Below are 12,800 nucleotides of genomic sequence, written 5' to 3' on the forward strand. Positions count from 1 at the left end.
ACTTAGCAAATGGACAGAGTCCATAGATGTGAGGTCATGGGTCCCATACAGATTACAGAGGAGGAGGTGTCTGCGGTCTTGAGGCAAATTCAGGAGAATAAATCCCAGGGCCCGACAATGTGCTCCCTCAGTCCCTGTGGGAAGATATTGCAGAAGTGGTGGATGTGGGGTTGATTTCAGCATTTAAGAGAAATTTGGATAAGTACATGGACTGGGGGTATGGATGGCTATGGTTCGGATGCAGGCTGATGGAACGAAGCAGATAAATGGTTCAGCACAGACTGATTGGGCTGAAAGGCCTGTTTCTGTGCTGTAGTGTTCTACAATACTGTAAGTCCAGGACTCTAAAATACCCAAGCCAGTTGTACTCACAAAGCAGAGACGCCCCAGTGCGTAGAGCTGAACAGTGCTGCCACCTTGTGGCAGCTCAGGCCAATAATGGAGAGCATGGGCGCTAGCACCATTGGACCACAGCGCTGGGTGAATAGACCCTGGATGCCTGACAGTCCCAGCAGGACTTGGACTATTCCCGATACAACCACCGCTCCTCGTACCTGGAACCAGTCAAATCAAGAATTTAATTAGATCATGGCTGATCTGCAGCTTAACACTTTCCATTCCTCCTCGGTTCCATGAACCCTTCTCTGAAAAACATGATCGACCTTAATTTATAAATTTTAAATTAATTTTAATTTAGAGATTCAGCACGATAAGGTGCTCTTCCAGCCCAATGAGGCTGCTCTACACAATTATACCCAATTTACCGACTAACCCTACGCCTCTGGAACACCAGGAGTAAACCCATGTGGCTTACAGTGTTACACAGACCGTTATGAGGTGTATATCCCTCCATAGATGCTGCCTGATTTGCTGGGCTTCTCCAGTGTTTTGTGTGTGTTACTCTGGGCTTCCAGCATCTGCAGAGTTTCTTCTGCATTGTTATGTTTTATCTTTTTCCACCTCAATGCACTGTGTGATAGAACATTGAACATAGTACAGCACAGTACAGGCCCTTCAGCCAAACTTTTAACCTACACTAAAAACAATCTAACCCTTCCCTCCACATATCTCTCCATTTTTCTTTCATTTATGTGCCTATCAAGGAGTTCCTTCAATGTCCCTGGTGTATCTGCCTCTACCACTATCCCTGGCAGTGCAGCCACCACTCTATGTGTAGAAAACCTAACCCTCGCGCTTTACTCCAATCATCTGAAAATTATGCTCCCCTCATATTTCATCCTGACCACTCTATCTTAACATCGTACACCTCTATCAAGTCACTTCTCATCTTTTTGAATGGAATTAATCTGTGTGTACATTATGCAAGACAAGCTTTTCACTGTTTTGCTGTTGTTACTTGTTCTGGTTTTTGTTGTGTTCTGTATTGTTCTGCTGGATGTCGTGGACATGCTCTGCTGATGACAGTTGTGAACTGCTCCCAGCACATCCCCAGGCTGTGTTGGTTGTTAATACATTCCTCTGTGTGTTCTAAGACTCCTGGACTGTTGGTCCCACTCCCATCAGGGAAGAGGCTACATAGCATCTATGCCAGGATCACTAGGCTTAAAAACAATGACTTCCCCCAAGCCATCGGGCTGATCAACACTTCCACCTATTAACCCACTACTTACACCTCAACTAGTGTCAATTTATGTACATACAGTCAGCCTATGTATGGTTTATAACTTGTACATTGTGTTTCATCTGATTGTTTTTATATTTATTGTGTTCTTTAGGCTTACTGTGTTTTTTATGCTGCATCATATCTGGAGTAACAACCATTTTGCTCTTCTTTACTCTTGTGTACTGAAAATTTTTAATAAACAATCTTGAATCGTGAACCTTTTATTTTACTATGTATGACCTGATAGAGGTGTAGAAACATAGAAAGACAGAAAATAGATGCCGGAGTAGGCCATTCGGCCCTTTGAGCCTGCACTGCCATTCAGTATGATCATGGCTGATCATCCAACTCAGAACCCTGTATCTGTTTTCTCTCCATACCCCCGATCCCTTTAGCCACAAGGGCCATATCTAACTTCCTCTTAAATACAGCCAATGAACCGGCCTCAACTGTTTCCTGTGGCAGAGAATTCCATAGATTCACCACTCTCTGTGTGAAGAAGTTTTTCCTCAGGTAAGATGATGAAAGGCATTGATCGTGTGGACAGTCAGAGGCTTTTTCCCAGGGCTGAAATGGTGACCACAAGAGGACACAGATTTGAGGTGCTGGGGAGTAAGTACAGAGGAGATGTCAGGGTAAGTTTTTTATGCAGAGAGTGGTGAGTGCACGGAATGGGCTGCTGGTGACAGTGGTGGAGGCGGTTACGATAGGGTCTTTTAAGAGACTTTTAGATTGGTACATGGAGCTTAGAAAAATAAAGGGCTATTGGTAATTTCTGAGGTAGGGACATGTTCGGCAAAATTTTGTGGGCCGAAGGGACTGTATTATGCTGTCAGTTTTCTATGTCTCTATGTTTAGGGGTACTGCACAGAACAGGCCCTTTCGACCCTCTGAGCTGCACCACCCAGCAAACTGCCTATTTAACTCTAGCCTAACCCCAGAACAAGTTACAATGACCAATTAACCTACCAGACAGTCCATCTTTGGGACTGTGGGAGGAAACCCACGTGCACACAGGAAGGAGTGTACTAATTCCTTATAGAGGACACCGGAAATGAACTCCAAACTCAGACACCCTGAGTTGTAACAGCATCACTCTAATTGCTACGCTACCGTGGCACCCCCTTCAATAAATAAACCTAATTTCGAATCGGAATCACTCTCTCTTGGTACATGTGGCATTAGCAATCCAAGTCAGGTGGACTTTTTCGCTTTGAATCCTAACAGGGTAAAACTGGGCAACTTTAGGCGCCTTACCTCACTGAGGGCACTTCTCCATGTCTGCAGACCGAATTCTGTCTCAGGGCACTGTGTTCCAGGACATGAGAACACCAGGTCCGTACCTGTATCAGACATGGCACAACATTGAAAGAAAGTCAGTGGTTAATATATGGACTTCCAAGGTCCCAGGGCTTCACAGCAACACAGTGTATTCCTTGAAGTGTAGATTCAGAGGAAGAGGTAACCAATGCGTGCCCAGTAAGAACCAACAACCAGCAAAGGGATCTATGATGAGTTTAAACATAAAACCATGACATTGGAGCAGAATTAGGCCATTTGGCCCATCAGGTCTGCACTACTATTCCATCATGGCTGATTGATTTTCCCTCTCAACCCCATTTTTCTGCCTTCTCCCAATAACCGACACCCTTACTAATCAAGAAGCTATCAGCATGCACTTTAAATATACCCATTGACTTGAATCTGTCTGGCTGTGGGCAGGAAGCAAGAGAAATAAGTTGTAATTAAATGAAAAAAGAATAGTAAAAACATTATGAGAATTTCTTGCAAAATGTCTCAATAAGAAGTTTCGAAAGCAGTTGGTGGAAGGATAGTGTTAGCCAAAGAACTGGGGACCTTTCCCTCTTCTCATCTTAGAACACCGTCGTGGGATCCTTACCTAATGGTTAGAGCAAGAGCTGTTCTATAAGGACAACACTTCATAGTCCACCTGGACTAGTCTACAGTCCCATAGTATGAATGTAAATTTTCCAACTTCAACAAACACACATTCCCTGTGCCCTTTCTCTCTTCCATGATTCCATCCACTCCTGCCTTCCACAGTCGTAGAATAAAACAGCACCGAGACACCCCTTTGGTCCCTGCTGACCGCAGCGTCCTTCACAAAGTGCTGGAGGAACTCAACAGGTCAGGTAGCGTCTATGGAGGGGAATAAACCCTCAACGTTTCAGGCCAACTTGAAACCCTCAAGTTTCAGGAATGAAAAGGATGATTAAGAGGACAGGGGGAGTGGGAGGAGTATTACCTGGCAGATGATAGGGGAGACCAGCTGAGGGGGTTCTCCATAGATGCTCCCTGATGAGTCCCACCAGCATTTTGTGAGTGCTGCAGAATTTCCCGTGACCACAGCAACCTCACTGCTTGTCCCAGTTGCCCATATCAGGTGTGTAACCCTCAGAGCTCTTCGCCTCCATGTACCTATCCAAATGCCTCAATGCCTCAAACTGATCCAGTCTGCTTTTCCTGCTTGGTTCCATCTGCCTTTCGTCCACAGACTGCACCCGCGGGAGGTGCAGATGCTGGAAATCTATAGCAACGTAGACTAAATGCTGGAGGAACTCAATGGGTCAGGCAACAACAGTGAAGGGAAATGGACAGTCGACATTTGGGTCGAGACCCGTCATCAGGACTGGAAAACGGGGAGACCATCAGTGTATAAATATGGGGAAAGGGTGTGCAGCAAGAGCTGGCGGGTGATAGGTGGAACCAGGTGAGGAGTGTGATAGGCAGCTGAGGGATTAAGGAGAGGGGAAATGATACTGGCCATCACTCCTCTTTCTTTCCAGTCCTGTGGAAAGGCCTTGATCCACAACAACTGTCCATTTCCCTCTAAAGATGCTGCCTGACCTGCTGAGTTCTTCCAGCATTCTTGTGTGTGTTACACCAGATTTCCAGTGTCTGCAGTCTCACTTGCTCTCCAGGTGGTGTATGAAGTTGTTGCAGGTTTCATAGACGAGATGAAGATCTGTGCTGTGAAGTGGTAGATGGAGTTCAATCTGGAAAAGTGAGAGGTGATTCACCTTGAAGGGTCAGACTTGAAAGCAGAGTACAAGCTTAATGGCAGGATTCTTTGTATAGGGAGCCCTGGGATCTTGGGGTCTCTGTGTCCATAGATCCCTCAATTTGCTATGCAAGTTGATAGTGTGCTTAAGAAGGCATATGTTGTGTTGGCGCTCGTTAGTTAGGGAGTTGAGTTTGAGCCACGAAGTAATGTTTCAGCTCTATAAAACTCTGGTTAGACCATAGTTTGAGTATTGTGTTCAGTTCTGGTTACCTCATTATAGGAAGGATGTGGAAGCTTTAGAGAGGGTGCAGAAGATATTTACCAGGATGCTGCCTGGATTAGAGAGAATGCCTTATGAGCAAGCTGGGTCTTTTTGCTTTGGAGCCAAGGAGGATGAGAGCTGGCTTGAGTGAGGTCACCATTTTAAGGTAATTGGAGGGAAATATCAGGGGAATGCCAGGGGGCTTTTTGCACAGAGAGTGCTGCGTGCATGGATAGTGGTAGATGCAGATTCCAATGGGACATTTAAGAAACTCTGTAGACACATGGGAGAAGGGAAAAATGGAAGGATCTGTGGGAGGGAAGGGTTGGATTGATCGTAGAGTAGGTTAAGTATCGGCACTACGTCATGGGCTGAAGGACCTGTGTTCTTTGTTCTATGCACACTAAAAGATGAATACTTAATCTCACAATCTACCTTGGAATGGCCCTCGCACTTTATTTGTCTACCTGCACTGCATATTCTCTCAAATGTTAACTCTGTCTTCCTTTTACTACTGTAATGTACTTACGTATGGTGTGGTCTGTCTGGAGAGCATACAGACAAAACTTTCCACTGCACCTCACTGTAAACACCTGCCGGTTTATAATCCTTCCCCTTGCCCCCACCATCACCTTCTTCTGGCCCCTTCCTTTTGATTCCTGATGAAGGATTTATGGCCAAAACATCAACTGTTTATTCCTCTCCAGAGATATTGCCAGACCTGCTGAGTTCCTCCAGCATTTTGTGCGTGTGCTCTGGATTTCCAGCGTCTGCAGAATCTGTTGTGTTCAAAAGCAGAAGCTGAGGACTGTTGCAGTCCCGCGGTGTGCCATGGGGTGGAGCTCCTGGCCATGGTCGTTGTCCAAGCGAGTTGAGAGTGAGGACAAGGAAAATATGTTCACAATCACAAGAAGTTCTGGAAATCTAATGCAGCACACACAAAATTCTGAAGGAACTCAGCAAGTCAGGCAGCAGCTATAGAGGTATATAAATCTTGGGGGTGCACAGTATGGTAGTGGTTAGCATAACGCTATGACAGCACCAGTGACCCGGGGTTCAATTCTGCCGCTCTCTGTAAGGAGTTTATACATTCTCCCAGGCATTCTGGTCTCCTCCACATTTCAAAGAAATACAAGTTAGTAGATTCAAGCAACACACACAAATTGCTGGGGGAACGCAGCAGGCCAGGCAGCATCTATGGAATTCAGCCTGACCTGCATTCCACCAGCAATTTGTGTGTGCTGCTTGAATTTCCAGTATCTGCAGATTTCCTTGTGTTCAGGTGAGTAGATTAATGGGTCTCATGCATATGGGTTTGTTGGGCTGGAAAGCATTGTTACCATGATGTATCTCTAAATAAAGTAAAAATGGACAACCAATCAACATTTCCTGTCAAAACCCTTCATAAAGGAAGGGAAAATATGTCATATGTCACTTTTTTTTAGTAACTTTTACACTTTATTCTGCGTATTGCATCAAACCAATCCCAATCCTCTAAGCAGTTTAGTTAATGTCTAATTGTGTGTGAAACAGGGTGAAGGAATGGAACAGTTTGCCAAAGGTTCATATTTCCAAGTTATTCGAAAACCTTTCTGTGCCAGCTAAAGGAACCTTGCCCACATTTTCCACATTTGATGAGGGTAGGACTTCCTCATGAGCATTTTATTGCAGTTGGGGAAGATGCAGTCAATAAGGTGCATGCTAAAGTAGGTTCCTTGGCTCCATTCCTGGTTTCTAGAGGTTCTGTACCTAGATGTGACCTCTGTGTTCCCTCTAAGGTGAACAGGGTAAGAAAAGGCTGTTAACTCAAGTCACTGAGATATCAGCATAGAAATTGAGATATCATTTTAACAAATTAAAAACAGGTTGTAAACCGCTTCAGGAATTTGATACCACGGCCTTTTCTCACCCTTGCACCCCTGCTGGAGGTGCATTGGTGCAATGTTTCCATAGTGGAAGAGTCTGGGGCCAGGGGGCGCATCCTCAGAATAGAAGAGTGTCCCTTTAGAACGGAGAAGAGGAGGAATTTCTTTAGCCGGGGGTGGCGGGGGGTAGTCTGTGGAAATCATTACCACAGGAGGCTGTGGAAGCCAGGTCATTGGGTATATTTAAGGCAGAGGTTAATAGATTCTTGATTTGTAAGAGCATCGACCCTGGGGCATTTGAACAGAGGAACCCAGGAGTACAAGCACATGGCAGGACATTGAGCATAGCAGCTGCAACACAAGAGACAGGAGATACTGGAATGTGGAGCAATAAATAATTTACTGGAAGAACTCAGCAGGTCAGGCAACATCTGTGGCAGGAAATGCTGACATTTCAGATCATGATAGGAGTTGGGAATATTCTGGTGCAGTTGTTTAAGACGTTGGTGAGGCAACTCCTGGAATATTGTGCTCAGTTTTGCTCATCCTGCTACAGGAAGGATGAAATTAAGATGCAAAGAGTGAAGAGGAGATTTATAAGGAGGGACAGAATTATGGAGAGAGGTTGAACAGGTTGGGCTTTCTTTCACAGGAGCATGAAAGGTAACAGAGAATTATGAGGGTGATGGAGAATTATGAGGAGTAATGGAGAATTATGAGGGGTGGTGGAGATTTATGAGGGGTCATGGAGAATTATGAGGGGTGGAGAATTATGAGGGGTAATGGAGAATTATGAGGGGTGATGGAGAATTATGAGGAGTAATGGAGAATTATGAGGAGTGGTGGAGATTTATGAGTGGTCTTGGAGAATTATGAGGGGTGATGGAGAATTATGAGGGGTAATGGAGAATTATGAGGGGCGGTGGAGAATTATGAGGGGTAATGGAGAATTATGATGGGTAATGGAGAATTATGAGGGGTCTTGGAGAATTATGAAGGGTAATGGAGAATTATGAGCGGTAATGTAGAATTATGAGGGTAATGAACTATGAGCGGTGATGGAGAATTATGAGGGCAATGAACTATGAGCGGTGATGGAGAATTATGAGGGCAATGAACTATGAGCGGTAATGTAGAATTATGAGGGCAATGAACTATGAGCGGTAATGTAGAATTATGAGGGCAATGAACTATGAGCGGTAATGTAGAATTATGAGGGCAATGAACTATGAGCGGTGATGGAGAATTATGATGGGTAATGAAGAATTATGAGGGGTGATGGAGAATTATGAGGGGTAATGGAGAATTATGAGGGGTGATGGAGAATTATGAATTCTACATTATGAGGGGTAATGTAGAATTATGAGGGTAATGAACTATGAGGGGTGATGGAGAATTATGATGGGTAATGAAGAATTATGAGAGGTGATGGAGAATTATGAGGGGTAATGGAGAATTATGAGGGGTGATGGAGAATTATGAATTCTACATTATGAGGGGTAATGTAGAATTATGATGGGTAATGGTGAATTATGAGGGGTGATGAATTATGAGGGGTAATGGAGAATTATGAGGGGTGATGAATTATGAGGGGTAATGGAGAATTATGAGGGGTGATGGAGAATTATGAGGGGTAATGGAGAATTATGAGAGGTGGTGGAGAATTATGAGGGGTAATGGAGATTTATGAGGGGTGATGGAGATTATGAAGGGTAATGGAGAATTATGTGGGTAATGAACTATGAGGGGTGATGGAGAATTATGAGGGGTAATGGAGAATTATGAGGGGTGATGAATTATGAGGGGTAATGGAGAATTATGAGGGGTGATGGAGAATTATGAGGGGTCATGGAGAATTATGAGGGGCAGTGGAGAATTATGAGGGGTCGGAGAATTATGAGGATGATGGAGAATTATGAGAGATGATGAATTATGATGGGAGATGGAGAATTATGAGGGGTGATGGAGAATTATGAGGATAATGGAGAATTGTGGGGGTGGTGGAGAATTATGAGGGGTAATGGAGAATAATGGGGGATCATGGAGAATTATGAGGGGTGATGGAGAATTATGAGGGGTCATGGAGAATTATGAAGGGTAATGGAGATTTATGAGCGGTAATGTAGAATTATGAGGGTAATGAACTATGAGGGGTGATGGAGAATTATGTGAAGTGATGGAGAATTATGATGGGTAATGGAGAATTATGGTGGTAATGGAGAATTATGAGGGGTGGTGGAGAATTATGAGGGGTAATGGAGAATTATGAGGGGTGGTGGAGAATTATGAGGGGTCGGAGAATTAAGAGGGGTGATGGAGAATTATGAGGGGTAATGGAGAATTATGAGGGGTGGTGGAGAATTATGAGGGGTAATATAGAATTATGAGGGTGATGGAGAATTATGAGAGGTGATGGAGAATTATGATGGGTAATGAAGAATTATGAGGGGTGATGGAGAATTATGAGGGGTAATGGAGAATTAAGAGGGGTGATGGAGAATTATGAGGGGTAATGGAGAATTAAGAGGGGTGATGGAGAATTATGAATTCTACATTATGGGTAATGTAGAATTATGATGGGTAATGGTGAATTATGAGGGGTGATGGAGAATTATGAGGGGTAATGTAGAATTATGATGGGTAATGGTGAATTATGAGAGGTGATGGAGAATTATGATGGGTAATGGAGAATTATGAGGGGTGATGGAGAATTATGAGGGGTGATGGAGAATTATGAGGGGTAATGTAGAATTATGAGGGGTAATGTAGAATTATGAGGGATGGTGGAGAATTATGAGGGGTAATGGAGAATTATGAGAGGTGGTGGAGAATTATGAGGGGTAATGGAGATTTATGAGGGGTGATGGAGATTATGAAGGGTAATGGAGAATTATGTGGGCATACATAGGGCGCTTGCACGCAGTCTTCTTCCTGGGGAATCAGGAACTAGAAGGCACAGGTTTACAGTGAAAGGGTAGAGATAATTTTCATCCAGGCAGCAGCCGTTACGTGGATGAGCTGCCAGAGGATTTATTTGAATATTTATTTATCCATATATATCGAAACATACAGTGAAATGTGTTAACAACCATTTGAATGGAATGACCAAGGTATCACGTTGTATTGGAGTGGTTGGAAGAGAGGCAAAGGGGTTGGTGTGGCTCTGCTGGCATCAAATCGGTAGAAAGATGTGACATAGGATTGGAAGATGTTGAATCCTTAAGAAACTGCAAGGGTAAAAGGACCCTGATGGCAGTTATACACAGGCCTCCAAACAGAAGCTGGGATATGGACCAGAGATTACAATATGAAATAGAAAAAATGTGTCAAAAGGGCAATGTTACAATAGTTACAGGAAATTTCAACATGCAGGTCGATTGGGAAAATCAGGTTGGAAATGGATCTCAAGAGAGTGAGTTTGTTGAAAGCCTATGAGATGGTTTTTTAGAGCAGATTGTAGCTGAACCGACTAGGGGATCAGCTATACTAGCTGGATGTTCTTTAATGAACTAGAGGTGATTTGGGAGCTTAGGGTAAAAGAACCCTGAGGAGGCATTGATCACAATATGTTTGAGTTCAACCTGAAATTTGATAGGGAGAAAGTCTGACGTAGCAGTGTTTCAGTGCAGTAAAGGAAATTGCAGTGTCATGAGAGATGATTTGCCTGAAGTAAATTGAAAGGAGATGCTGGCAGAGACAACAGCTGAAAGCACTGGCACGAGTTTCTGGTAAAAATGAGGAAGGTGCAAGATAGATGTATTCCAAAAACTCAGATGCCCAAGGATGTGCTAGTGGTAGCCCCAAGTGTCACCACACATTCCGGTGCCAACACAGCATGCCCACGGGGCTCGGCAGAACAACACAGATCACCGTAAAACAGAACACTACAAACAACAAAACAAACCACTTTCCTTCACCACCCACCCCCAACACCCACACAAAAGTAGTTGAGGCAGGCACAGTAACAACATTTAAAAGATATTTAGTCAGCCACATGGATAAGAAAGGTTTAGAGAAATAAGGGACAAATGGGAGCAAATGGTACCAGCTTTGATGGGTATCTTGATCGGTATGTTGAAAAACGTGTTTCCATGCAATACCTTTGCACGTTTATAATGCACTCATTGCAATCCATTTTGTAAGTGAGCCTGTAACAGTTTCAACAGTGACAACAGAAAATCATCTATTTTCAAATTTCATGTGTTGATGTTTCACCATTAGACTAGCTAACCGCAGTGTTGTTTTACTATTGGCCACCTTCACTCATCACTGCTTTTCTATTGGTTAATTTCAATAAACACTGCTCTACCATTGGCTGCCTTTGGCTGTAATGTGTCTGCTCTTGATGAAGATGGTGGACATCACACTTCCACACTTGTTTCCGATGTTGGGGAAGTCCAGAATGAGGGGTCACAGTTTAAGGATAAAGGGGAAGCCTTTTAGCACCGAGATGAGGAAAAACTTCTTCACACAGAGAGTGGTGAACCTGTGGAATTCTCTGCCACAGGAAACAGTTGAGGCCGGTTCATTGGCTGTATTTAAGAGGGAGTTAGATACGGCTCTTGTGGCTAAAGGGATCAGGGGGTATGGAGAGAAAGCAGGTACAGGGTTCTGAGTTGGATGATCAGCCATGATCATACTGAATGGCGGTGCAGGCTCGAAGGGCCGAATGGCCTACTCCTGCACCTATTTTCTATGTTTCTATGTTTCCACAAGAAAGTGACCTCTATCATAGATCATAGAACAGTACAGTACAGGAATAAGCCTTCAGACCATAATTCTGTGCTGAACTAGTTAAAATAGTAATCAGATTCAATTAGATTAGATTAGCTTTACTTGGCACATACATCGAAACATACAGTGAAATGCATTGTTTGCATCATTATTGATAATGAACATTGATTTCTCAATCTTCCAGTAATGCCTTCACCATTTCCCATCCCCTTACCCTCTCTCATGTGCTCTCCTTGTCAGCCCATCGTCTCCCTCTGGTGCTCCTCCCTCCCCCACTCTCCCCTTTCTTTGTTCTTCCATGGCCTTCTGTCTCTTTCACCAATCAACTTCCCAGCACTTTGCTTCATCCTTCCCCCTCCTAGTTTCACCTATTGATGCACCATCAATAACTCACACTGAGACGTAGGTGAGATATCGGCTTTTATTGACTGGAAGAAGGAACCAGGAGTGAGTGTCTATCATACAAGGTCTTGGAGACTGAGGCCGAGCGTCAGGCCGCAGATCTCCTTTATACAGGGGCCTGTGGGAGGAGCCACAGGAGCAGTCAGCAGGGGCGTGTCCCGACAGGCACATAGTTCACCACACCTATCACCTGCCATTTCTCTCTTCCCTCCCCACCTTTCAGATCTACTTCTCAGCTATTTCTTTAATCCAGTCCTGCCAAAGGGTTTTGGCCCAAAATGTTGACTGTGCTCTTCGCCTGGCCTGCTGAATTCCTCCAGCATTTTGTGTGCGTTTGCATTAATGACCAACACAGTCTGAGAATGTGCTGGGAGTAGCCCACAAGAGTCACCTCACTTCCGGCACCAGCATCACATCCCTACAATTTACTAACCCTAACCGTACATCTTCGGAACATGGGAGGAAACCCACGTGGTCACGAGGAGAACAAACAGACAGCAGTGGAATTGAACCCTGAATGCACATCCCAGGCAACCACCTCTCTCTGTGCAAAATATTTGCCCCAAACATCTTTGAATTTACCCCTTCTCGGTTTTTATAAACCTCTATCAGATCTCCCCACTCCAGAGAAAACAACCCACGTTTCTCTAAGCTCATCTCATAGGCACAGGCCCTCAAATCCAAGCAGCATCCTGGAAAAAATTCTTCTGCACCCCCTTCAAAACCTCAACATCCTTCATATAATGGGGCACCAGAACTCAGTGCAATACTCTAGATGAGACCTAAACTGAGTTTTATAATCTGAAACATACATTCCTGATTCTTCAACTCCAGTGCTTTGACTAATGAAGACAAGCACGCCATATGTCTTCTTCAACACCTTATCAA

At 44.1% G+C, this 12,800-nt stretch overlaps 1 protein-coding gene across 1 annotated transcript in view; it reads right to left on the reverse strand.

The window, feature by feature from the left end:
* Window positions 1-368: 368 nt before the first annotated feature.
* The window catches only part of LOC132392143 (solute carrier family 23 member 3-like), a 30,071-nt gene continuing 17,639 nt past the window's right edge, over window positions 369-12,800 (reverse strand). The window contains exons 5-6 of the mRNA XM_059965992.1: window positions 2,882-2,967; window positions 369-554 (exon numbers count right to left, since the gene is read on the reverse strand). Coding sequence (XP_059821975.1) covers window positions 369-554; window positions 2,882-2,967 — 272 coding nt within the window. The remainder of the gene's footprint in view (window positions 555-2,881; window positions 2,968-12,800) is intronic.

The sequence above is a fragment of the Hypanus sabinus genome, chromosome 4 (assembly GCF_030144855.1).
Source record: "Hypanus sabinus isolate sHypSab1 chromosome 4, sHypSab1.hap1, whole genome shotgun sequence".
NCBI lineage: Eukaryota > Metazoa > Chordata > Chondrichthyes > Myliobatiformes > Dasyatidae > Hypanus > Hypanus sabinus.